The 27380-nt window shown below is 41.1% G+C and overlaps 1 protein-coding gene across 20 annotated transcripts in view; it reads right to left on the bottom strand.

Moving 5' to 3' along the window:
• The window catches only part of BRSK2 (BR serine/threonine kinase 2), a 302009-nt gene that overhangs the window by 29164 nt on the left and 245465 nt on the right, over nucleotides 1-27380 (bottom strand). For 5 of the 20 annotated variants that reach the window (XM_086895618.1, XM_086895619.1, XM_086895627.1 and 2 more), the window contains exons 10-15: nucleotides 25132-25296; nucleotides 24310-24407; nucleotides 19106-19256; nucleotides 15260-15325; nucleotides 5453-5513; nucleotides 921-1533 (exon numbers count right to left, since the gene is read on the bottom strand). In XM_086895618.1, the coding sequence (XP_086751744.1) occupies nucleotides 921-1533; nucleotides 5453-5513; nucleotides 15260-15325; nucleotides 19106-19256; nucleotides 24310-24407; nucleotides 25132-25296 (1154 nt within the window). Of the gene's footprint in view, nucleotides 1-920; nucleotides 1534-5452; nucleotides 5514-11353; nucleotides 11378-15259; nucleotides 15326-19105; nucleotides 19257-24309; nucleotides 24408-25131; nucleotides 25297-27380 lie in introns of all 20 variants that reach the window. The other 15 variants (XM_086895632.1, XM_086895622.1, XM_086895621.1 and 12 more) reach the window with 4 other exon arrangements.

Here is a 27380-nt window from a genome sequence, read left to right on the forward strand (position 1 = left end):
AGGTAATCTTGCACTGGCTTCAGTGGTTTCTGGTTCAGACCCAAAAACACTGTGCCAATGCAACTGCTTTGCAATTGCTTCACAGCCCAGCTGGATGCAGCTCAGTCACTGCTGCAATTCTCTGCAGTTCTCTGGCCACCTCAGAGACAGTGGCACCGACCATCACAGCTCAAAATGTAACTATTCCATGGCTGTAATCCTCCTTTCCTGTAGGATCATGTCCTGGTACCCTGTAAAACCACAGAGTGTTGGGAGAGCTGCTGCTGACATTCAAGGATAAGGCATGTGACTTTGGGTGCCCTTTGCTGGCATGCAAAAAAGCCACCTGGAGCCTGAGGAAGAAAATTTTGCACATCTCAATACTCTAGAGACTTAGAAAACTGAAGTAGGCCAGCATATATGAAACCAGTGATTGTATTAAGGAGATTTTTGCACCAATTACCAAAGGAGGCAAAAAAAGGCATTAACCAAGATCAAAAAAGCTGTGCTTCAGAAGGACAATTTCAGCCTACTGCCTCTGGCTGTCTTTTTTTTTTTCAGCATAAGGCTCAGCCTGTGGCTGTGGAGAGGCAGTGGAGCACAGCCACAGGGGAAATGGCTGAGCCCTAGGTTCACTTGCAAAGCAAGTGAAGAAACTGAAGACACATTTTCTTGCAGTCTAAGAGCCACAACAGAGATAGTAAGAGCTGCATGGATGGAGTGTGAAGTGGGCTCAGGAGGTGCTGTTGGAGCAGAGGCAGTGGCACAACGGAGCCTGCTCACATGCGGGTTAGGGCTTGGCCGACGCTATCGTTCTCATTTCCCACACCAGTATTCACTCTTGGCACACAGAATTTGCAGAGCCACAGACAGGTCTGAAATTCCTGCTGAACGTTTGCCCAACTCAGAGAACCACCCTGTATGTCTGGGTGAGTACTCACCTTGTAATTTCCGACGATGGAAGCGAGGAGACCCCAGGAAACTGTTCTTGATGGAGTTGAGCCGTGTCCTCCAAGGCATTCCTCCAATGCTGGGGCTGGATGGTGGTGTTGGGTTGGGTGTGCCTGCTGGGCTCTCCTTTGGCGTATGAACAGGTGTCCCCTTGGGGGTAGGGAGGGGACTTCCCCTTGGAGAGGGGTGAGGGGTGACCTGTATGATGGGGATAGATTTGGTGCTTGGGTCAGTACTAGAAGGGAGCAATCTAACAGGAGACATAGGGTTGGTCTGCACTTTAGGAACAGCCAGCTGTGGGTTAAAGCCGGCAGCAGGCGAGCGGCCCTGAGCATTCTGCACAGGGTTGTTCTGGGAAGAGGGGGCGCTGGTATTGCTGGCAGGGAGTGGGTTGGATTTAGTAGACTGGAGTGGTTTTTCAGCCAATTTGCTCTTGGATGGCAAAGTCTGCGTCTTTGGGTTGGGCTGAAGTGCTGGCTTTGGTTGGAGTACATGTCCAGGCCTGGAGGCGTTCCTACAAGCATCAGGGTCCAAGGAGACTTGGGGTCGGGGAGAGAAAGGGAGGTCGGAGGTCTGAGGGGGGATGAAGAACTTTCTGATAGGCTACGAGACAGACGCAGAGTGTCCATGCACATCAAAAACAGTGAAATACGCAAAGAGCGGGCGAGCAGAGAAAGGAAAGTCAGAATAAAATCCATCCGAGTCACAAAGATGCACCATGTCACAAGGAGACACAGGAGATGGAGGTGAAGGGGTAGTGGGGGGGAGGGATTTTGCAAAGAAACGAAAACAAACAAACAAACAAAAAACAAAAAAAAGACATGCAGTTAGCTGGGAACACAGCATATTCAACAACAGCAGCAGCGGCAGCAGCAAGAACAACAGTGTCATAACAGGCTTCATCATATTAACCAACCACGTGTCAGCAAAGGAAAACAACAGAAAGAAAAGTACAACAAAGGAACAAAGTAAAAAAAAAAAAAAAAGAAAAAGAAAAAAAAAGGAAAAAAAAGAAAGTAACCAAGAAAAAAAGAAGAGAGAAATGCCATCTCTCTGGGATTGTTCTGATTGCCCTGCAGTGAGAGAAGCACGATGCTGTAGGGAGGTGAGGAAGGGGAAGAAGAACCACTCAAGCCACAGACAAATTGAGATGTGCCAAGAACGGGACCACCTCTTTCCGCTCCATGTGCCCATATGCAAACCCAGTAGAGAGATGAGACTCAGAACAGGTGTGTGATACATACAGAGTGGCAGGGGATACACACAGTTACCGCACACACCAGTCAGAACCTCTTTCCTTCCTCTTTACCCCTGGCTGGGTAATGCACCAGTTGCAGCCACCCATTGCAGAAAGAGGGGGAAAAGGGAGAGTGATGCCACCTGGGCACCCTCTCTCCTCCCCTAATCTGGAAGGTTAAATTGCTCAGCCTTCACTTGGAAGCTTCAGAGCACACAACACCACAAGAAATACATGAACTCAGATTGGTGTTTGATTTTTAAACTGCTACAGCAAAAGCTTCAGTGAGGTCTGGTAAATTTATTTATCTGAGAAGAGATGGTACTTTCCATCAGACTTTATGCTTCTCCTCCAACATCCCTCATTGCATTGAAGGATAGCTTGATAATTGGAATTTATGTCATAAAGTCTCAGCAATATTTGCCATTAAGTCCCAAGCCTAAGAAGAGGGTGGGGGGAGCCATTGTTTTGTAAGACACGGTTTAAAAAGAAAAAAAGACAAGCCAAGTTCATAATCCCTCACTGAGGTATCAAAATGGGATTATGATTTTTTTTTCCCAAACAGGAACATTTATATATATTTTAAGAGATATTTTGGGAAACCATTCATACTTTGACAGCAAACAGCAATAGACAGACTTGGAAGGGTAGAAGACTTTTCAGGGATATTAGCAAGCTAAAAATCACATTTAAAACAAACAAAAAATGTCCTTACAAGTCATTGCTACTACCACCTTAGATTACAAGTACTGGAATAATTGTAAAAATAGAAATCACTACTCAAGATATTCAGCTTTGGTCTACTCTTAGATTTTGATTTCTACAAAGTTCTTACCTATGAAAAATTACACCATCACCATTATTATTATCCATTCTTGACACCTAAAAGCTGTAATCAAGAACTAACCAGACATACCAGGTACATGTAAGCTTGCCTCAAATCTCAGTCCCAGGTAAACACACTACGAGTTTCCTTCCTGGGTGTAATGGATTAGCACAATGTTGCCATATTTAAAAAACTGTAGAAATGTATTTAATACTTATGTCTTTAAATTTTTTGCATCAAAGTTCTGTAATTACTTCAAAGAACTTAGGGTTAGGCCAACAAAATTAAAGGAAAATCAGTACATCAAAATATCTGTATTAATATTAGGATTGTGAAGTTAAACTTAAGTCTGCCATGTTGCTAAATTCTCATTGTCAATGAGCAAGGAAGGGGAAAAGATGAGGAAAGTGGTTAATTTGTGGAAGTCACCATTGGCATCTGACTATTAATTATTTGCAAATGACACCGATGGATAAAACTCAAAGACTGTTAATTGCAAAAGTTTCCTTGCAATTTTCCTATCTTACATGTATGATGGTTTAAGAAGCAGATTTGAAAGAAATAAAGTAAGATTCAACTCCCTCTCACGCCATGAAGAATCTGGAGAGGCACCCTTAATTATCACATATTCAATAATGAAATGAAGAACAAGATTAGGTCTCGATTTCAGCTGGTGCAATGTGGAACACCATTAGCAAGATCTTGTGAAATTTGAGAACTCTTATTTGCTGCAGAATTTAATTCCTCATAGAACTGAACCTAAGCAGTGCAAAAAGCAAAAGGTGTATTTGTTTTCTAAAGTATGTTCTCTTTCAATAATCTAAGGTGCTATTAGAAGTATAAGTAAGGACGTTTAAAAAAATATGATTTTTATTCCAACATTTCCTTTTAAGCCTCAAATGTGACCTGCCTTAATAGCATTATGATCTGCTGAAAATGACATCTGATTTCAAAATCCCTTTGAAGACTATTTAATCAACTGTCTATTAAGTAATAATGGTAAGATACAGTGAATATGGGACAGATCCTGTCAAACTTATTCTTTGATGCTGTCCTACTGAGATGTCAGAAGTTGATCCCAAGAGATCAATTAATGAAATCAAGATTTAGGTTTGCTTCATTTAGGTTGCTTATTTTGTGCACAAAACTGTTCCCATGCTCTTTTCCAGTACATTTTGCAGTGGCATAAGAGTTCTCAGATCTCTGCTCCATTCCACTGGCAACCAGAAGCCTCAGTTCAGAAAGAAAGAAATGGATCTTCACTGGTCCCTAGGACTTTAAAGACCTAGAGGAGACCACAAGAACACTTATGCCAGTATTAAAATGGGATAACAATTGGCAGGAGCCCAAAATAGGTTTCAGAAACTAATTCAATCAAGCAAAGTGCTGGAAGCTTTACTAGACTATAAACTTAGAGTTGACAGTGTGTCTTTATTCACATGAATTACACAGAATCTTAGGGTGGAGCTGCAATTTCAAATACTTGGAATACTGATGTTATCTTCATACAACTAAGAGTAGATCCATAGATGTATCCATACCCTATTACTTGGACTATATAAATTTCTAACAGGGGATAGCATCTTCTCAAGGAGTCATGGGAAGTATGTAGAAATCCTCCAGAGACTCTGGGCCAGACATTAAGGTAACATAAACTGTCACAGCCCAATAGCCTTTTTGATGAGGTCTAGACTTCTGTTAGGCACTGCAGTCTTAAAGTGACTTAGCTGACCTTTTCAAGCACTAGAAATACTCACTTTTATCCCTAAAGAATTTAACAAGAAGATGGGAGCCTCTGTCATTGCATTTAGAAACCATTTCAACCTCACAACAAATGTACTATCAAGCATGTATTCTACTGGCTGAGTATCAGTATTGAGCATCGGTATTTAATTGACTGCATGCTTAAAAAGAGCATGTGAAAGTACCTTATTTATAGGGATTTGAATGTTCTTTACTCATCCTAGTCTGTCAGCTTCTTGTTTTCCTTTTAAATTCGCTAGCACTCCAATTTCTGTAATATATTTGCCCTGACTTCCTAATACGAGCTATTCTGAGGCAAACAGAAGATAACCATCCTGTTTTGGTGCTTTACTGTGACCTAATTGAAAGCAGCTGTGAAATGGTTCCTGATCATTTGGTCTGAAACCAGGCTGTATGGAGACCTCAGCTGGATATGGAGTGCTTAATCATAGCAATGTTATTCTGTGTGCTTATGAGACTGAAAAAGGGCAGGGGCACAGTGAGATCCCTGCTAACAGTGCAGGGAACATGTATGAGAAATTCTTCACTTGCATTTGCAAGTAACATTTCCCTCACCACCCATGAAAATTTACAAGCTGCCAAGGAAAAGCAAAACATCCCAGCTAAGAGCCACAGCTCTGGTGCAACAGATGTCGAAAAGCATCAAGCATGTGTGAGTGGATTGGACCAACAGATCTTGAAGCAGCAGCACTTACCCTTGGACTGCTGAGAGGACTGGTGGAGAGCCCAGACGATGCTCCGCTGATTGACCGAGACCTGAATGGACACAACAAGGAAAACATCCCTCAGAAAACTCAGACAAGTAATAACCCTGAACACCAGCCACCACAGGCACAGGCATGAAGTGAGGAGGAGGAGGGAGGCTGTCACAGGAAAAGGACATAACTCTTTCCTTTTCTTTCCTTTCACTATTGTCATGTTTTTCAGTTGTCCCCCCCCACCAATTCAAAAAAATGCTGTTGCTTAGGGAGAATACTAGAATCCCTTTTGATTAAGGCAGTTGCTACTTTCTTTTTGGTCATCAAGCACATGGAAGCTATTAGGTCTGCTCTGTGCAAGTTGAACAGCTCAGTTCAAAAGGATGGTGAAGACATTCATACTTGTGCTGAGAATTCTGTTTTGCACAGTGCTGGCAGTTACAAAATGAGACTTTCTCTGTCACAAGCAACATGGAAAAACACCATGTGTACAAGGCACAATGGCAGGGAGTTCTTCCAGGTAATAATTAAAACCCCTTAAATCAAGTCCCCTTGACTCAAGCACACAATCATTTCTTATGTGATGACTTCTCACTGAAATCAAAGATTGCACTGGCATAGCCCTTTCCAGCTTCTCACTGATGGATTTCACATCTTTATTCTCCAGTGAGACTTCTTGTTGCTGCATTAAGCAAGCCAGGTTTTCTCTGTGGATAACGAGTTTTGCTTTTGATGATGACTTCACTAATATCAAAATTACAGCTCAGGTGCCCTCAGAAAGAGGCCAGTCAAGGGAGAGTGAACTGTCCTACCTGCTGACAAGGTCATCTATACTGTTAATGGTCTTATGCTCTCCAGCAGAGGCTGCCTATGAGAAATGTCAGCTGCTGACAATAAAATGTGCAAATGTGCTATGCTAAACGTGGTGGAAGAGCAGACAGGCCAGACTGCACAAACATTTCAGCAGAGGAAGTTTCTAGGAGGAGGGCTGCCCTGCAGAAAAAAACCCACACCATACATGTGCCTGTACCTGAGTGAGCCCCAGAGGCAGCTGTTTTCTATCCTTTTTAAACAGAAAGTTGTCTTGAAGACTGAAACCTCTTACAGGAGAGAATTTGGCCAAGAAGCTATTTGTTCAACAACCACCATGCAGTAATATGTCACTACAGCAAACCTAACAATGTTTCCTACCTATAATAACCTACCTATAACAAGAGCCATAAGAGCAATTACTTGTCTTCAGGTAACAAACATGAAAAGGTGAAATTCCTGTAGAAAACTGAATGCATGGGTGTATGTGTTTTTGTATGTGTCTGCCTGTGTTTATACACATATACATTAATAATTGATATAGGTCAGATACCTGATGTCAGCTTATATATAAGTATATAAAACAAATTTAGACTATAACCTGTATCAGTTTACTCTCTTCTGCTGTTGTAGAATAAAACAAAAAAAAAAAAGGTCTCTAAAATGGTCTCAGAGATATATTATTAAATAAATTTGAGTAGTAGAATTCTTTAAAAATAAGTGAACTGCAGAAGTTGCAGCAGGCAATACTTCTAAGGAAAGAGAAAGCTACAAGTGAACACAATGACACGTTCTGTTTTCTCGACTTGTATCCTCTGCCCTGATGGTTTTCTTTGTATCTCATTGCAGTTTGTCCATCACACTGAGTAGGTGAAAACCAGAAGCTCTCTCACAGCACCTTTTTTTGGGCCAGATTTAATCTCAATTGGCACCATGAAAATCTGGGGCACTCATTCTATGCAGAAAATCCCACTGAGGTTTTTTTCTTGTACCCTGATGCAATCTGCCCATCATAGTGCAGCAGCAAAAACTAGAGGCTCACTCTTGGCATTATTTTACACTAGATTAAGCCTAAATTTGTACCATCAAGATCTGGGGCACTCATAAAGGTTTATGCAAATAATTTTAAAGTGAGAACTGTCTGCTCCACTTTTGAAAGACTACTGTATGTGCCTTTCCTACAAGTGAAGTAGCTGACTGCAACACAGATGTGTTGTGCAGATGGGAAGTCCATTTAGTTAAAATGTTCCTTGCATGAATCATCAGGAAAAGCTTCTTCCAAACCATGAATTACAAGAGGCTATAGATTATTTTGCACAAATGTGGAAGGCATTCAGGTGCCCAGAGATGCAGTTAAACACCAGCTTAGAGTTAAAGGAGATGTTCCCACCAACTCTTAATGGTGGTGGGAAAGTCCTCTCTGACACTCACCTGAATTCCAGGACACTTGATTAAAAGTTCCACTCTGCTATTTCCTTTTTGCAATCAGGTGTTTCCAACAGCCCTGAATTCTCCCTTCCCAATCCCATTGCCTCTTATTTTTTTACAAAAATGATCACATACATGTAGGGCAGAATATTTGAAGTCCCCACCTCCCAGCTACCCATTCTTTATGGAAAGCATTATTTGAAAAATAGTTGTTGTGTACTGTGCTTTCATCCAGCCTAGGAGCCTGAGGCAGGGGACATAAGAGAGAGTTAGTATGAAATCCTCCTGGAAATGCATTCAGTATCCACATGATTGCTATTGAGCAAGATTTATTTCTGGTGCTGATTTACATGCAAAATACGTAAGAAGTAAAGTAGGCCCTTATAGCAAGCTTCAGTTTGTCCACACTGGAAATTGTATATAGGAGCAGTGGAAAGAGTTTAAAGAAGCCTGTGTTCAATTTAAGTGTCGGGGTGAAAAGAGAGCTGTACATTTTCAAAATTTTTCCTCCTTTACCAGAAAGTGGTGGTATGGGATATGACACCAAGACTGAGCAGAATTTCCTTGCATCTTCCTCAATTTAACAAATCTCCCATAATTTACCTTGACAAATGGGACGTGATTCTCAAGCTGGCTGTAAAAACTCAGTACATGCCCTACTACGTGGTTCTGTACTCCAGAACAAAAAGGGCTAACAAGCAAAAATGACAGATTTGTCCCTCTCATCAAGATCATTTCAGCTGAGCAATGCTGTAATCGAGTTTGTAAAAAAAAACAAACAACCACATGCACTGCTCCTGTATCTCAGAGTCAGGTGGACAGAACTGGGACAGGGCCAAAAGAAAGGAATGAAAATATTGCACTATGCTGAAATGCTGTAATGAAAGAGCAGGAATTTCAATTTTTAGCCCTCTCACCAGAAAATGAAAGTTTGAGGCCCTACAGGCAACATTAGTATGGCAGACTTATGTCTTACATGTGGAAAGAGGTACGACATCATCTCCATGGCTATGAGATGAATATATATTTAGTGGGAAGTATTTACTTGTGAGTAACCTCCTAAGAGTCTTTACAGGCATTAAATGTTGCTGGAAGTATAAAATCTATAATTATTCCAATAACTTAATACTAAATGCAACAATCCAGGAAACTCTGAATACCGCGTGTGACTCATTTTTGTGACTCTGTGTTTTGCATTTATGTATGCTCGTGCACTAACTCAATGGAAGTCATCAAAAGGTTGTTGGAAATACAAGCAGGAAAGACAGTGCAGTTGCTCAGATAAAGAGCATTCCCTCAAACACAACTGCCAGATTTAGAGACCCAAGAAGAGACTCTTTAGTCCCTTACGAAGTGACACAGCTGTTTTAACAACCCTGGAGGGATGAATTCAAAAACCCCAAAACATAAAGGAGGCAGACCCAGGTTTAGGAGGGGGAAGATGCAGGGGGCACTCCAAACATAAGGTGGACACTGAGATAATTGCAGGCTATTCCTTCCATTCCACAGACTGACAATAACCTGGAGACAGCTGAGCTATGAAAGAGAGGCAAAGGACTGAAACAAAATGTGCATGTGTGGGCTGTAGTTTGTAGCTGTGATGATTTTATACCTTATTCAATCTATTTGATAATTCCAAGTATCAAAGTTAAAAGGTCCTTAATTTTAAAGTAATTTTTCACTCAGTTTAGCCAGCTGCTGTCAAGAGGAAGCTGTGTGAGGCCAAATTCACATCAGACCAGTGCTCCCTTACTGGTGAAACTGAGGGGCTTGAATCCAGTTTCCAGCTGGTTTCAGAGAATGCAGAACCCCCTGAGAGGTGCAGGGCTGCAGCCTGATGCTGCTGAGGTGCAGACAGAGAGGAACAGGAGACAGGAGAGTGCAGCTGTCCTGGTAACTCCACCACATATGTAACACATGTGCAGAGCATCTCTCCATTGCCCTTCTCTCAGAGCAGTTCCCAAATGCTTGAAACAGTGCCCCTGCTAGGACACAGCAGTAGAACATAAAAGCTTCACAGCATGAATTTAACATTTCAGTCAGATTTGGCATTTGTTTATTCTTTGAATAACCATCTCCTAGAACTTTTTCTTACAATCCAAGGTGAGTTTGGTACCTTGTTGCAGTCCCAGCAGAACTTGCTTTCATAGCACAGTTTTACCAGGATGCTGAAAACAGCCTCTTAGCTGGCCAAGCTGGAGCCATGCTTCCAAGAAGGGGAGCCTGCAGCATGCATGCAGCGTGCAGTGATGCATCAGACTTGTGTCCCTGGGTGAAATGCCTTAGAAATTTGGAATTGGTTTGATTCCATGTGTGGTTTTAGAAGTCATTCCAGAAAATATCCAGCCAACTTCTTATTTGCTTCAAGCATGAATTGGCTGGAATTTGATACTCCTCTTTCCTCGTTCAGTCAAAACCAAAAAAATTTAAACTGAAACTTCAGGGTATGAGACCCCTGACAATGACCTGAATTAACATGCAATAGATGAGTAGTCAGGCTGTGTTAAATTTCACCACTCTTACTTTTGGGTGCCTGAAAGGTACAAACTGTGCTTCCTCACTCCCTGATTCAGGGAATATGTATAGAGTACCTTGGATGTTCCACTGTCTTACAGTCCCAGCCATGCAAATAACACTGTGACAGCTCTTACTGGGAATACTCATGCTTGAGTCAGAAGGTCTGCTCATGGTAATAACCACTTGTAAGATGAAGCCTTACAGAGAGTGCAGAGGAAGGAGTGCAGGTGTTGGTAACACACCTCTTCCTCCTTTCAGCCCATACAGATGGTGATACTGAACAGCACCACCCTCCTTAATTGGCCAATTATACTAAAGTTCCATTTATAAATGGTTCAGAAACAATTAACAGATATTGAAGCATGCTGCAAACACGAGAAGTAATTGTTACTGGTGCTAATTAGCTTTCTCAATGTGTACCCTCTCAAGAAGTTTTTACTGTAGTCTGTAATGATCTATTACAATGGTTTTATTAAATCATTTATTAATATAATATTCTCCTTCTCTTAAGTATTTATAAATGGAACTTTAATTTGAAGTGTGTTTGCATTCTTAGCTGTACCTATACTGCCTTTATTGAAAACACAGAGCTTTGAAGATGTATCTGTCTCTAGGGCCATCTGTTCACCTCTTAAGAAAACATATTCTAACAAGAGAGGGAATACCCAGCATTTTTTAATAACATGGATGGGATTCAGTTTCATTTAAAAAAAACAACCAAACAAAAAAAACCAACCAAACAAAAAAAAAACCTGGATAAATTAGGATCCAAATTAACTGGAAAATACCAAACAGATACAAAACAGAGAATGGGTTTCATTCTCAGAAAGTGTGTGGTATCTGCACAGTGTCTGAGGATAGTTCTGTGTGCCCACAGACATTGAAATAGAGGGATAAAGAAGAGAACAAAAAAAGAACCCAAAAGTAAATTATATGGAGTGTGACTCCAACATAAAAGCACACAAACACACACAAAAGCACCAAAAATGCTTCTTCCCACATCTCTCTCTCTCTCTCCCTGCTGTAAAGCCTCAGTCACTTAAGTGTGTCAGCCTGTATTGTATTTGGAAATTGCAAATGAAAAGTTTCTCTACAAAATTACAACAGGTCCCGCAACAGGAATAATCCAAAACTAGAGCTTACCCCAATGGATCAGCACTCGCCATCCTCGGAAAGGGAAAATAAAGAGAGAGGGAGAGAGAGAAAGAAAGAGAGAGGGGTGGCAGGTGGAGAGAAGAGTAGGAAAAGCAGAGTGAAATACTGTTCGGAGAACTGAAAGGTCATAATCATTGCCACCGGTGCCTAAGTCTTTCCAGAGACCAGGAACACTAGGGGGACAGTTTCATTGACCAGAAAACAACTTTTGTCCCACTCACATATCGCAAACACATCCAACTTTGGCACTAGGGAACATGGAGAGGCACATACTAAGGCTGCAAAAAAAAAATTCCCAGCCAAATCCGAATTAAAGCAGTCAGCAGAGCAATGGGGTTCATACTTCATGCTGCATTTCTTCTCTGCCTCTTACATAAGGCACAGTTATATCACACTGATATCCAGGAAATTGTTCTTTTTGTCCCCAGTTTGTTCAGTGCAGTGTCCCTCTGTCCCCCAAGCTGGTCTGGTAAGAAGTACTTTTATTTTTGCCACGAATGAACTGTGAAATGTATTGGTTATTAAAGCGTGCATTTCTGAGCCAGCTTGGGAGCCCAGGGTACAAGATTGTAGCTCAAGCTGTGAATCTGCTTTGATACTGCCTTATTAGTCATGATGGTCTTATAGTCAGGAATTCAGATCAGCTAGAACGTACCAGCTCAGCAACCCAGCACTTATCTCTGTGGATGCCATCTTGTGCTCCAGGATCTCATTTTTCATTTAAAATAAATTCAGTCTCTGGGTCTTGTAGGTTGCAAAGGAAATCTTTCAAATGTGAATGGAGAATAAATCAATGCTGTGCTGAAAAGAGTCTGAAAAAGCAGTTCTAAAAGCAGACTGAATCTCTGGCACATTGACTTTGAAGGCTAGTGACAATTGAAAACTTCAGTATTCTTAATTTTTATCTACTAACCAAAGCATTCAAAATGAAAATAGAATAGTCAGGTTATTAAGTTTTCAGGGGTGCAGGTAAGCAAACTCAGGAAAGTGTCACCACCTTTTCACATTAACAAAGATTAGATTAGAAATAAAAAAACAGTTTGGTGTTATTAAGCCAAATTATTTTCAAGTTGGATGCAACACTTTTTTTCCTCTCTGTCACCTTCTCTCTCTCTCATTCTTTCCATTTTCAATAAGAGGCTCCCAAGCTGCCAGAGCTACCTCTGGCTGGGTGAGGAAAATCCATTCGCCACAAGACAGAAATGCCAAATTTAATATATGCCCAGTAGATTTCACAGTTTACTGCTCAGTGCAACTAGCCATGCCTCCAGTTACATCAACATTGCAAGTGCTGGGCTGAGCCACCAAGGCAGTTTTGAGAACAGTTAAAATGAAAACGTAGTCAGAATAGGACAAAAAAGCTGTTGTGCTATGCATTGATAGAGAAGTGGAAAGAAGCATTACAGTAAGTTCTTTTTCATGTGTTTGAGTGACACTCCATTTATATTTCGGCCTGTGGAGTGCAAATTTGGGTAACATCTAATTCATATATATATATATACAAATATATGTATATGTTTAGGAACAAATGCTGTCCTCAATTGTACCTGTACCAGTCTATCTACAGTGATGTAACTGAGAAGAGCAAATTGACACCCATTGTATATACTGGAACCTGTGTGAATATTTATACAGAAAATACACCCATTTTCACACATGCAGAATAGTAAAATGTAAATAGAATGGGTGCAAGAAGGTTCAATAATGTTTCTTTCAAGTCATTTGCCCAACAGGGAAGGCACTGAAGAGGTTAACAAAGAGAATGGAAAGCAAATTAACAATAGGGTAAAGAAAAGGGGAAATGAGGTTTAAAAAAAATGAACAATCCCAGGACACAATAGACCCAGAAGCGCAGACATGTGCATTCCCTATAATACTGAAGCAAGTGAACTACGGAGCTGCAGCAACCCAGATACAGAAGAAGAGAAGCACTGAAAGAGGGGGTGAAAGAAAGTCAGAAAGAAAAAGAAAAAGAAAAAAAGGGACAGTGGCCTCAGCTACTAAGACAACCATGTGCATCTAGAGGGAAGGGACCCTTAAAGATGCAGTATTCCTTTAAAAAAGGTATCATAAAATTGGACAGTTAAACACTGAACAAAAATTTAATGGCTACCCTGATTATGTGACCCCATTTTGTTGGGGTCCTCTTTGCTGCCTATCCCTTCCTTTCATGTGGTTGTGTGGGCAGACCTAGAATCCAGGTTCTCTCACATTCCCACCACTGAGGTCCTTCATTTGAACTCTTAGAAGTGGGAGGGAGGTAAGATCACAGCAAGTGTGCTCCTCAAAAATTCAGCCTGGTCCTTGAATGAGCAGGACTGTGGGTGATCCTCAGGAAGTGCTCTAACCTTCTCCTCCTGTTGTCTGAAAAATACCACCTTTGAGAGGGAACACAAAATGCCTATGTGGATTTAAGAAATTCCCACAGAAGATACTGAAGTGTCATTTCTTCTGCTCCTAACACAGTTGTAGCAGCTGTCAGAGAAGGACAGAGGGACAAGGAATGGTGCTCAGAACATCCACTGAAAGACTCCTCTCCTGTCACAGATAAAACTTCTGCATCTCTTATACTGGACCTAATTCCTAATTACTAAGAAAAAGCTCACCTTTGGAGTAACTTTAGACTAACTTTCAACGCAAGAAGTGCCACATGTTCAAGAACAGAACTTACATATAGGGAGTATCAGAGAAAGGAACAGGAATTTCCATGTCCATGCTAACAGTCCAGGAAAGCCCAGCCACTAAAGGCTGTATAGCCACTACTTTTTCATGGCTGTGGAACTACAAGGTTGCTAACAATTCAGGTCCAATCCAATGCTTGTTGGTATTTTGGCATCTTAGAGAGGGTGCTTTACACACCACATGAGGCACAATCTCTCCTGCAGATGCACAATGCTCCTCACTGTGGCAGGTTCAGGACTTGAAGCACTGACCACAAAAGACTGTCTCAGACTGCAAAACACCAAAACAGTCCCTCACACATCCTGTAAATCTCCTGAGGCTTAAAGGCCACCTTTATCTCTGTATAGAAAGATTTCTGTAAAAAGGGGAAATGGAAAGAAGAATGGTTTGCCAAGTTCATTGGTTCCTTTAAGGAAGCCATTGCTTCTCCCTTTTTGAATCACATGTCACACTCGTAACCTTTGGGTAAGCTAAGTGTTTGTCCAAAATGCGTAAGGATTACATTTTGATGAAGAATTATCATTTGGGATGCCAGTTTTCAACAAAGAGAAAAATTCTTTTCCTCTGAGACCAAAATTTTAGAAACAAACTGTACACTAAAAACCTTCCGTTGTTGGGAGTTACCCTTTCTGTTTTTCTTCAGCATCTGTCACTTGAATTGCTAGATTAGGATCATCCTCCAAAAACCCTGTTTTCAATCACGTTTTCTTCTTGTGTCCTCTGAGTAGTCTTAAAGAGTTTGTCTCTTACCAGAGGTCCTTAATATTTTGTCTATCAGATTGAATTTCCAAAGATTCCTACCACTGTTGTCACTCACTCAGTTGTGCTGCTGTTTCTAATGCTGGGAATGGAACATTCTGGGCTTTCCTAGTGTTTTATATTCCAATCCTTCCCAAAGAAGCCTTACACAAATACATCCTCTACCTGGGCAGAACTTCAACTCATGGCAGAACTGAACCAGAAATAGCAGTAGGATGAAATTTTAGTGGGGAAATCATTGGTACAGTCCCAGGCTGCATTGGGGATAGCCTCAAATGAATGGTACTGTACAAAAACATACATAGTGTGGAGCTGTAAATATCCCACCCTCTTTGCTTCTCTCTAAAGAGAAAAGAGAGAACAGCTCTGTCCCCACACAGAGAAGGTAAGTACTGCATCTTTAAGGTCTCAGCAGTGAGGTAGAGGAGAGGAACATATTGTCAGTGTTTATACCTTTCTTCTTTGTTGAATTTGGGATTGGCTTCAGAGATATCCAGGCTTTTACTGAACATTGTTTTACTATGGCAGGAACAAAGCGAGAAAACACAGTTACTAGTGTGGACATTTTTATAAAAGAGAGTCACCTGTAGCAATGCTGGACACCCAGCCCCCCAACCCATCCTCCCCTTTTTAAGCAATGCTCTGAAAAACCTTTCTTTAACTTTACAGTCATGGCTCACACCTACATAGTGCTCGAGTTCATTATCTTCCCCTGACTTCTGAGGTCTAATATGACTTCCCCCATGCATACTTGTAAACCTTGCTCTCCTTTATCCAATTTAAAACCCAGGTATCACCTACTTTGTCACAGTGTCCAGGGAAAACAGAACACGCCTGAAGGCATTAATTGAAAATCATTCATTACTCATGACTTTTCCAGAAGACCTCAACACTAAGCATGCTCTCAGGAAAGGTTAGAATCAGACCATAGAGCCTCTAAGAGGAACAGTAATCCATTTTGTATCCTAATTTGTAGGGTCCATTACCACTTAACTTCCAACTCTCTTCCCTATACTCAGTGTATAGAGAAATGCACTTCCTTCTCTTCTTGGGTCTGAATCCCTGCAGCTTAGAAGTGAAATTCCCTGTGCTTTGCTAAAAGGGCAGCTCTCTGTAATATATTTCACTGGTAATATGCTTCCCTCTTTCACAGAACGCTGCTCCCTAATGTTAGCTGATCTCTCATGCAAGCTCTCCACTTCAAAAACTAGAAGAAAATGAATAGTTAATGAAGCCCATTTTAGAATGGTTTTTGGACTCTCACAGCGAAACTGCTGAAAATTTCTGGCATATTCCCGCTGGATTCTAGCTCCCATGGAATTCTTCCTAATCTGTGTGATTTTAGCACAAGGGACAAATTTGCTGATGTCAAACTAAGCTCAGAACCTACTTCTTTTCTTATGACATTTCAATGAAATACCAGATAGTCTGAGAGGTGGGGATACCAGAACAGCAGAAGTAATTAAGATGTAATTATGAACCCGTGTAGTTGACAACTAGCAGGGAAACCCAAGAATTAACAAAACTTAGTCACCAGCTTTAGAGGGGCTAGAGTTTGTACATACCAACTTTGCCATTTACAAAGATCCATTGGAGAACACCTGGAGAGGCTGGCACAAGCATTTCATGGAGCCTGTAAGCTCTTTTCTGTGTTTCCCTTGTCCATTATTAAAACCAAGTCACTGAAGGACTGTTTTTCACTTAATATTTTCTCAACCTGCAGGGCTGAAGGCTGCCAAGTTTTAAATTTAAATGGAAAGATATGCCCTAACAAGCCAAGACCAAACACTTGTAGGGCCCCCACATGGTTTCCAAAAGCACAGATCATGATACAGACATGTGAACCCGAGGTTGTAACATAAATCCTCTTTATGCAAGCAAACATCTGTTTACTACTGGGAAAGAGGACAGTAGGAATAAATCTCACAAGACACTTGGGTGTGTTTTGCCCACTGGTTAGAAATGTATCTTTGCCAGCTCAAAGAAGAAGCAGTGGCACTGTGTCTCCAGATGTTTATACAAGTCATCTGTGTCTGAACAGGAGACCTGATTCCATGGTCAATCTTCCTAGTATTTTAAGATAAAAGCACTGAATTGCTGCCTCTTGAGATTAAAAAAAAAAAAATTCTTAAAAAAGCATGGGGGCTCTAAACCCTGCTGCTGTAAAACCCACTGTCAGTGGGTCATTTAATGGACTATTATATGCAACTAGCCATTAAAAATCCCCATTCTTGGTGGAAGGCACTTGTCACTTTGTTACTGACTATTCTGACAGATGGTGCCCCATCAGCAGTGCATTGTCCCCAGACACTCCCCATGCAGTGGGGTTCGTTAATGAAGCCAGTTCGAGTTATAAACGACTGTGCTGCCAGCGACACAAAATGTGTCGTTGTCATCTCTGGATGTGGATGGGATGAATTATGGAAGCTCACACGTGGAGTAAAATAACATATTCCCTTTAACCCCTTCGAAAACAAGCACTACCATGCCTATATCATCAATCATGGTGTTATTACATCCCTTTCTTCATCTTTAATCACACTTTTATGTCTATTTCTGACTTGTGGTATGCATTGCCCCATATCTCTTTTGTGCCTGCAGGTTTTGTTTCCTCCTTAAGCCAAAGCCCTTCTTTACTGCTGTGCAGCCTGGATATATCTCTACTCTGAACTTATCCCACATCTTTTGACTTCCTCATGTGCAGAATCGACAGAGACATTTAAAAGCAAAAGAAATACTTTGGGTAGCAAGACATAGTTCTGCCTCTTCAGGCTTCTGAATCCAAAGTCAAAGTTCAGAGTTGGAAGAAAAGGCTTCAGCTCTCAGAAAATGCTGTGATCAATTTAACACCTCCTGTTTGTTCCATCCAGTTGGACACTCCTTGTGAAGGAGCCTTGGGGTGGGGGAAAGTGATAAGGCATATCTCTGCCTGGCTCTGGAGCCTCATGTCACATGCATCTCCCAGCAGCAGAGTAAACACTGCAGGTGGAACAAGGAGTCAGTGTTGTGCCCATCCTTACTCCTTTGAGGCCTGTTAGGAACACTGAGCACACCCTGTCCTGAACATTTCCTTCACCCACACCTGACACCAAATCACATATTTCAGACAGGTTTCCAACCTACAATACGTCAAGAAGTCTTTATGGCAGTATCAAGGCCACATATCCAGTCTGAAACAAGTCCTAGCAGATTCTGGAAATCGCCAGTCTTTCTTCACTGCAGATAGAACTGTAACAATTGCCAGGAAAGGTTTCCAGCAATTCTAGGGGCCTCTGGAATATCTATGAAATTATTTCATGCTCTTCTCCCAGTTCTCAGTCAGCAAAGCGAGCTTCTGGGCACAGCAGATTTTTTTGTTTGTTTGTTTGTTTTGTTTTCTGAACAGATCTTAAGAGCTGAACAAATAAAAAATTATGTCAAAACTGAAACAGAAGTTACAGCATCATCATCATCATCATTCATATATGGGAAGTGTTCTTTTATATTGATTGATTAATCCAAGTATGAAACCAAATGAATGTGCTTCCCTTAGGCTTGTCATAGGGACTGAGGAAGCAACTTCCAGGGTTCACATAAGTGAATGTCCACAGCTCACTTACTCTCCCAGAACTTGCCTTGAGGAGACACCATTTTCCTCTGCTGTTTCTCCACAAGACTGACACTTTCTTTGATAGAAAAGAGGCAAATTATACACATTCCATCACTTTACAAGCATGTGGTGATTTACGTGCCATTTCAGGTGCATGCTGGCTCTGACAACACATTTTGGAGGCATCTACAGATGCCTGAACAGGGATTTTTAGATTCAAGTTGTTTTGATGACATGGAGCAAGGACATTTAACTTCAGGTGCCCAAAAGCTAGGAACCTAATCCAAGATAATCACCTAGATTCCTGTTGTAGGCTCTGGAGACAGAGAAGAACAAGCAGAAGGTCATTTATCCTGTTTGACAGGACACATGTCTGAGACCTCCCAAAGCCCTCAGGTGTCCCCATTGCCCAGTCAGCCTGTATCACAAGCTTAGACTGCGTGCCCATGTCCTCAACAATAAAGAAGAGGTGAGATGAGTCTTCCCTAGAGGACATGGTGCCTTCCTGAGGAATAGCTGCAAGCAAACAGAACCCTTAAGGTCCTGAGTGCACAAGCACTGCCGGCTGCCAGATCATGTTGCAAATGTGACTGGAAGTTGTAATGAGTGCTGCTGCGAACAGAAAAGCCTCACAGCTCCTTTGTATGTATAACACAAAAGAGGGGAGCAGACCCAGGCAGGCAGGGCTCCTGGGTGAAGCAGAGACCCACCTCTGTCCATGCTGTGCCATTTCAATAGCTCTGCGAGCAGGAACCGGGGATCCGCCGTCTGTCACACTGAGAACCTCCATGGACTTCCTCTCCGGCCGCCGCTTCCCGTGCCTGTTCAGCATTGGGGAGTCCACGCGCTTCCTGGGGGGATCTGTACGGAAAGAAAACACTGTCAGCTGAATTTACTTGTGACTTACCTCATGCAGGTTGGTGAAATCCTCTCTCAACAATTTCACTCTCACACCTCCCTACAAAGACAGATCTCCTCATGATGGAGGCGAACAGTTGAAGTTTCTCCCTTCTTCCAAATTTGCAAGCGTCAAGACATGCAATCCACCTGCAGAGAGAAGGAGCCCTGCCACTGCCCTGAAGGTATTATGAGCACTGTAAAATAGAGGCACAACTATACCGCAGCTTGTAGAAATTAGCTTACAAAGCTGATAACAGTAATAACAGGATGATACAAGGTGACAGCATGGACTACAGCACAAGCTGTTAGGCAGAGCATGAGCCAGCGAGGGATCCTGTGTACGTACTCAGGTTGCTAGAGCTTGCCTTCCACATCCCTGCCAGCCAGATTAAATGTGACACAGGGACATGAGTACACTCCAAATTCAGAATTGCATTCTGCTCTGAAAACATACCCTTTTTTGCATCTTTAAGATTCGATTTCAGGTTTTTCCCGCTGATTTATATTTTTCATCCTTCAGAAACATTACAAATGTGCTTGTCTACCTGAGACAAATGTTCAGTGAGAGCCACACCATGCAGCTTTTACTACCATAGTAAATGGAATGCTTTACACTTTTTATTGGGTAACAATTCTGTGAGGTATCAAAGAGCAACTTTAGCTTTGCAGACTGAAAACTGAGGTACAAGAGTGAGATATTTAAAGGCAATTAATTCCTAAAGATGTTGACAAACATTTACTGAGGTTCTGAGGAGCACTTAAATTGTTCTGAGAAGAATCTTTAGATACCAAAAGGCGCTGCAGAAGGTGACTTGCCAAATCATTCACACCTTCATGGTGAAACAGGGAAGCAAATACAGACCTGCTGAGATGTTTTACTGCTACCCCCTCTCATAGCATCAAAACAGTATAAAGGAGAAAGGCAGAAAAAAATACAGAAGGATTTTCTTTCCTTAGGTTGGGCTATTTCAGTTCCCTGCCTCTATTTATAGACACATTTTTAATTTTAGTGTAGAGTGACCACTTGTAAAAGAAGGCATCCTTCACCCTTCTGTTAGAAAGAAGCTCACAGTGCCCAGTCCTTAAGGCTTCTTCTTCTGCCAGGATTTCTGTGCAAAACCAGAAATAAAAAAACACTTGACAATTCTACCTCTACTGCCCGTTCTTTATTATCCTGCCCTCCTCACACCCACCATGTACTCATTTCTTCTCCCTCTCTAACATCATGTTTTTTAGAACAAGATCTCTTTGAGGCAGAGCTTATCCTTGAAACAATGAGCATAAGCTAAGATGGTTCAATGCAAATGGATTAGTGATAACAACTGACCCCATTACAGTATAACCCAAGTACTCTTTGTGTTAGCAGTAATAATGTTCCTCTTAAAAATTAATTAGGAAAAAAGTGCAGTTGTATCTCACTCCATTTCAAGCTCTCTCCAGTAATAAAAAGATAGTAGAAAATGGTATAGGCAATGACCTCTAGATAAGAAAAAAAAAAAAAAGAGTGCATAAAGCTGACAGAAAAACAAAGGGAGATAAACCAAATAAAGCATTCATACTGTGTGACTTCAGCTGCATACGTGCAAGTGGTCAAAAGTAAGCTGTAACAAGGTTTATATATTTCAAACTATTTGAACTTGCTTCTTCAAGCAAGTTCAAAATACGAGAAAGAATTCATGCAACAGAACAACTGGTGGTTCATAAGTGTATCTACAGCACAGTAACACATGTAACAATGATGTTCTGAGTGTATATATAACACAAAATGGATACAAGTTTTGTAGCAGGATATCAGACATAAAAAGGAAGGTAAAATAGTGCAGTTTAAAAGAAAGGAAGAAGGAAGATGAGGAAAGCACAAAATGTCAAAAGAATGGTGATGAATAAGCCCAAATAATAGCAGCTAAACAAGAAATATCTTTCTTGCTTATCTGAAAAAGACAAGAAAAATATTTTATGAACAGATATTTTAAAAGTCAATTTGATCCATGCATGTTCAAAATAGAAATGGAAATTCAGCTGAGTGACATTTACAAAAATGACAGGCCACTTTTTAAAAATCTGGACTTTAAAAGACATCAGAGAAGAAATCTGAAGAGGAATTAGCTAAAAACTCGAATGACAGTCTTCTGTACAGCCATCAGAAAGAGAAAACCTGAGAGAAGGACATTAGCCAGAGGGGCCATGAGGGAATCAACAGAACAATTGAGGAAGAGGATATTGCTAACAAGCAAAATGATTCTTTTATATCATTCCTTGCTGCTTAAGATGCTAGAAGATATCGATTTCTAATCTATATTTTAAGCTATCAAAGACAGAGAATAAGCAAAAAGAGCAGGTGGTGAAATACACCTATAAATTCAGGAACAGTAATTCACAAAAGTTGGATGGAAAATACATCCAAAGCTTACATTAATGTGGTTGAGCTTCTAATAAAGGTATTTGATGTGCATTTAAAATTGGCTACAATCCTACACTGCACAGGACCGAGAGCAGCAAGTATTGTACATACTTTTTAGAAAGATTTGATTAAGAAATGACAGGGCACCATCACTGTCAAGACTAAAGATACTAAAAAATTAGTTAAATACAGACCCATTCTGCCATAATGACTGAAGTGGTGTCATACAAAAGCTGTATGACATTTTAATTCCTAGAAGCCTAGGAATTAAAAATAGGAAAATCTCCAGTATTTGCCCTTCTCTTCTTTGACTCTCTGAACATGGTGAAAAAAAATCAAGCTGTAGTCCAGTGACAGTGACAGTACTAAGGATGCATTTTTCTTTTATTTCACATCAGAAAAGCAAGGACATTCCTAAGGATTTTTAAATAAGAAGGCAGAATCATATAGATAATGATCCAATTCTAAATCCGCCTGGTCACAGGTGGGAAATAAAGGTTCACCTTCTGAGTTTGGATGAGGTATCTCTATCCTCTATATCTGTTCTGGCCCAACCTTTTGTTCTCTAGTTTATTATGAACCTTCAGCCCACAAAATAATTTTTCTCAAGCAGACATCAGTTGACATTCATTCCTTTTACTGAGAAGTTTCTCATTCTCATGTTTTCAAGTAAAGAAAATGGAGGTGCACAAGAAAAACATTGGAAACGGCCCTTCCTTGGCCCTTGGAAGAAACTTCATACAGCTTAAACAGACAAAGGGACACCAGAAGAAAGAGCAAGCTGTAGCTGGCCATATTTTTACCTGCATCCATCCTTTCTGAGACTTAATATGCCAACAAAGATGAAAAAGCAAAATACTCTCAGATGCTTATTTTTAATTTTTGCCAAGAGCTCAGACAATGCACAACTCTCACAAACACGGTTTCTTCAAGCTGCTATTATTAAACTGTTACTTTTTCTCTGCTTTCCTTTCTTTGTGCAAGGCCATTGCTAATGGCTAATGATGAGATATTCATCAGACACATGACTGCTTCTAATTAAACCTTGCCCCATGTTCTCAGAGATACCGCTGGGAACAGAGGACATGGAAACCCCCTGTGGAAGAGAAAAATACAACATACAAACACTCAAGGAAAAATGCTCAAATGTGAGGGTGAGGCACATAGATACAGTCAGCATTTCTCTGTTAGGAAACATTTTCACTCCTTGCACAAAAAATACAAGAGTGGACCATAATATTTCTGTTCAAAACCTGAAAATACTTTGGCATGTGGAAGAGATACACAATGCATTTAGGGCATAGCTAAATATTCACTTACATGCTGGGTTTGAAGGTTCTAGAGTCACCTTGTCTATTTTCTTACGACAAAAGCATTTCTAAAACAAGATGAAGCTGTCCTTACATGGCAGGATAATCTGTTTGAGTCAAAAGCTGATTAGCAGAGTGCTAGGTGACAAACTGCACTGAGCAAGGGGCTTTTGACCACAGGACCTGCAGCTGGCACACCTACCCATCTTCATCAGGATCCCTGCTAACATGCTTTCTGTAGCCCTGTCCAGGTAGGAGTTTAAAAACTTCTGTCTTAACAAAGAATTTTCAACTCTTCTCCCGTAGAAGAAATTTCCCTGCAAAATTTTAGGGCCTGGAACTTGGATAGGTTAACAATTCAATGAAGCATTAACAAATGCAGTGCAATATAGCACTGCCCTGAAAGTTTGTGAGATTCCAGGCTTTCCAGTAAAAATAAAGGGCACTTTGCTTCCAGTCTTCAAAGTGCTGAAGTACAATACCTGAAAATCTCCACACTTCTATGTAAAATTCTGTTTCAGATCATCGCTAAAAGTGACTAATCCTTTATTAAACTTGTCTGCACATCAAGACTCACTTATATAGTTAGCTCCTTGGGGAGCAGTTTTCCTGTTGTCTGGATTAGTGGTGATCAGCAGCACCCTAAAAAAAGCAATGAATAAATGGGAAGACAGTGGTATCACAAGAGCTTTATAAGATATGTAATCTTATTGTGAATTAAGCTTTTAAAATCTTTCTAAGTCTATAAGCATGGGAGTTTGATTTATGTACTATAGAACAGCGAAGTTATATGACTCATACTTTCAGCAGTGCATGTATTCACTTACAGAGACGAGAATGTGCACATATATAACTGCAGAGGGATGCAGCCACACAGCTTCTTACTAACTGAATGCTCCATGAGCATCCTGTCTGCAACACTGCAAGGAGACTTGTAACTAGAAAATTCTGCTGCTAGATTATACTGCTACTAAACCTCGTCTGCGTGCACAGAGCCAGCCTGTGGGTCCACAGCAAATTTTTTAAGATCCTATTCCAGACCTACTTGGATGTTTCTGCACTGTGAGACAGACATGTACTGAACGATGAAGACTTCTAGTTTAACCATGGAACAGACCTGCCTGCCCCAGGCTGAGGATTCTCACCAATGCTGTGTACACCATTTCATAGGGAAGGTAGCAATGATGATAGGGTTTGGGTTTAAATTAAAATAAAATTAGAAATAATAATAAAATAAAAAAAAAAAGGTGAAGAGAAACTAGTTCAGATGGGTTCACGGTGACTGAGGTCATATCTGCAGTACCTATTTCATTTCTAGGGGGAAGATCCTCATCTTCATGACTAGGATACCTCTCCTTCCGGTCAAGCAGAAGAAAATAAATCATTTTTTCTTGGTTTTCTCTGGAAAAAAAAAAAATAAAATCTTTACATTTGAAAAGAAAAAAAGGTCAACATGTATGTAAAACTTTCCCATCAAATAAACAGTCACAGTTATTCCAAATGAGCTGGAAATGGTCATGTACATGACAGCTAGATACACAAAGCTTTTGAGACCCTTGCTGTCTCCAACAAGCAGTGAGTGAAGAAAGGAAATAAGATTCCCTTGCTACAGACACAGAGCAGAGGCACAGGACAGTCAAGGTTATGTGTCCCCAGGAAGTCCAAACCAAGAGTGGCAGCCAGACAAGTCTGCAGAGCCTCTAAGTGCTCTTTCTACTACTAAGTCTCCCTCTTACACCTCAGGAGATACACCAGCTCTTAGGCATAGGTTTGAAACAAATAAAAATTTGGTAACAAAGGCATATCCAACACAAATACCAGCAATTATACCTCCCCATGTGGACTGTGCAGCCCATGTTTTAGTGAAGTGACCTGGCCTGGCAGCTAGGGAAGAAACAGCACAGTGCCTCCACTGCTGGTCAGGCTGTGAGCTTCTGACCCATGGAGCAAGAAAGGCTTGCTCCCAACACCTGACTGGCAAATGAGCAGCCAGAGGGTGAGAAGTTCTTCCCAGTCACTCAGAGAGAGAGAGACATTAGTTAAAGTGCTCTCTGCCTCTCCCCAGGTTCATAAGCATCCCAGCCCCTGGACACCCAACTGGTATGAAGACTGAGCAAGTGCTTACTCTTCCGACAACAAGTCCTGTAAGAGTTTATTTCGGTCACGGAAGCAGCCTAACGAGTGCATGCTATCTAACACGTCTGGATCAATATCCTCCAAGGAAGGGAGAGAACGAATCTGCACCTTTCGAGGGATTGGTTGCTCTGGTTCTGGCTCATTCTTACCCCCTCTGCAGAGGAAAGAAGATGAGGGAGAGAAAGGGGGAGGGAAAGGAGAGAAAAGAAACATGAGTCACAAATGAACCCATACTCTGAAACACAGCCTGCAGCAACAGATGGAAATAGCTTGCTAAATTCCCACTGAGAGACCAGAGCATCCAACCAGACAGATATTATTCTCGTAAGAAACTGTCAGGAAGGCTAAGACTGACCAGCAGGTTGTGGATTTGGGCATTTAATGAGAAATGTCTGTGTTCAGTCAGCAAGGTAATAGGAACTTCACTTACCAGTGCCCTTGTAACAGAAGCAGCTGTTCAGCATCCTAATGCCAAACATTTATAAAACACTACATGTTTTTAGAGATGTTGTCTCATCAGCTGGCCAGACCTCAGACTACAAGGCTGAAAAGTGCAAGCTGAATGATTCCCTTTCGAAGGAGCTCTGAACAAACCATCACTGTTTTTCACCATTTCTGATTACAACTGGCACTGCAGCAGTTTCTTTCATTAAGGTTTCCAATGTGATTAAGACACCTCAGTGCTCAGGCTCCTACTTGACACACTTTAAAGGGTTTTGGGGGGAAACCACGCTGCTTAATTGCATGCCCAAACACGACAATCTCTGCTTCTCTTAAGACATGCAAATTTGAAAATTTTGGCTCAAGTGTGATGCCTGAGGTCAGTGGCAGACCTCAGAACACACCATTAGCAGTAGAACATATTACTCTTTCAAATGTAGTTAACACAGGCTTTCTGCACAATTATCTCATCCCATTCACTAGGCTCAGGAAATATTGATTATTCATTGCAATTAAAGGCCCTGACTGTAAGAAACAGGTCAAGGTGTCAGGGTATTTCTAACTGACTAATGATATATATTGCAGACATCCGGAATATCCTTTGATTTTATTTCAGTAGGCAGTGAGAAGTGGGTTTGGTGGTGGTGTTGGTCAATTGTTGAAAAACACCAATTGTAGGTGTTTTGGCCAGAGAAACTGTTTACTCATAATGTCTGCTATTTCTCAGTGGCTGCTTTGTGCAGTGTTGAAGTTGCCCTGCTCCATGAGTGGGGTCCTCTCTTTCCTTTATGTGGTGCAAATGTGTGACTGCAATACCACCATGAATCTAAGGGCTACACTCAAAAATCCTTGTTCAACTAAAGAAACATCTTATTCTTTCTAAGAGGTCACTACTGCCACCTCTTAGGATCAAGATCTAGCTCTCAGAAGGTAATAAGCAATGATTAGTTCATAACCTTGCACTATTAAATCCAGTGATGACCTTGTCATTAAGATAAATTCTTGCAGGATAGACCTTTGAACAGCAGCTGAGTGTTTTTGCTTTTTAATGATCTACAGTTCACTTCTGAAAAGTACTGAATTAATTAATCATTCGTATTACAAGCAGCTGTCCTTACGGTAATTTAAAGAGATTAAAAAGAATTATTGTCTTTGAAAATTTCCAGGAAGCCTGGGTTTCCCACTAGTTGCCCTAGTCTGAATAGAATCTACAAGTTTCTTTTGTATCAATCAGCACAGGAGCCATTTCTAGAAAGCACAGCTTGCCATCCTCCGTGCACTCCAGAGTGGCACTTCCTTATGCCCTGCACCTGGTCAGCCTCAGACACAGTCAGGAATTTTCACACCTCCTCATCAGGTACAAGTAAAATCTGCAAAGAGGCATCTCGTCGTTTGGCAGTGCAATTCAGAGCTCCAGGAAACGAAAATCACCGGGTCTGGGCTGTGATTGGCATGACTGCAATGCCTGTTCCATTCTCAGTCTAGCAGAGTGACAAATTTGTTGCATTGCAGCCCACACAGACATCAAACAATGTCACACAGTGACTACTGCAAATCACATATATTTTTTTAAAGGCCCACATGAATGTAATTGCTGCTTTAAAACCCACCCTCTTTTGTGAGGATCGGTGGATACAATGGCTGTGATTCCTGATCTGGGTGGATTTTCTCTCCATGAAATTCGCTCATGAATCTCACTGAGATGCCCATTTGCATCAGTGCAAAGCAAAGCAGAATCAGTACACTTACTCTTTTTTCTTGTTTTAGTAAGTGTGGTACCTTCACAATTAAGGCAGT

Source organism: Cyanistes caeruleus, chromosome 6 (assembly GCF_971803275.1).
Source record: "Cyanistes caeruleus chromosome 6, bCyaCae1.hap1.1, whole genome shotgun sequence".
NCBI lineage: Eukaryota > Metazoa > Chordata > Aves > Passeriformes > Paridae > Cyanistes > Cyanistes caeruleus.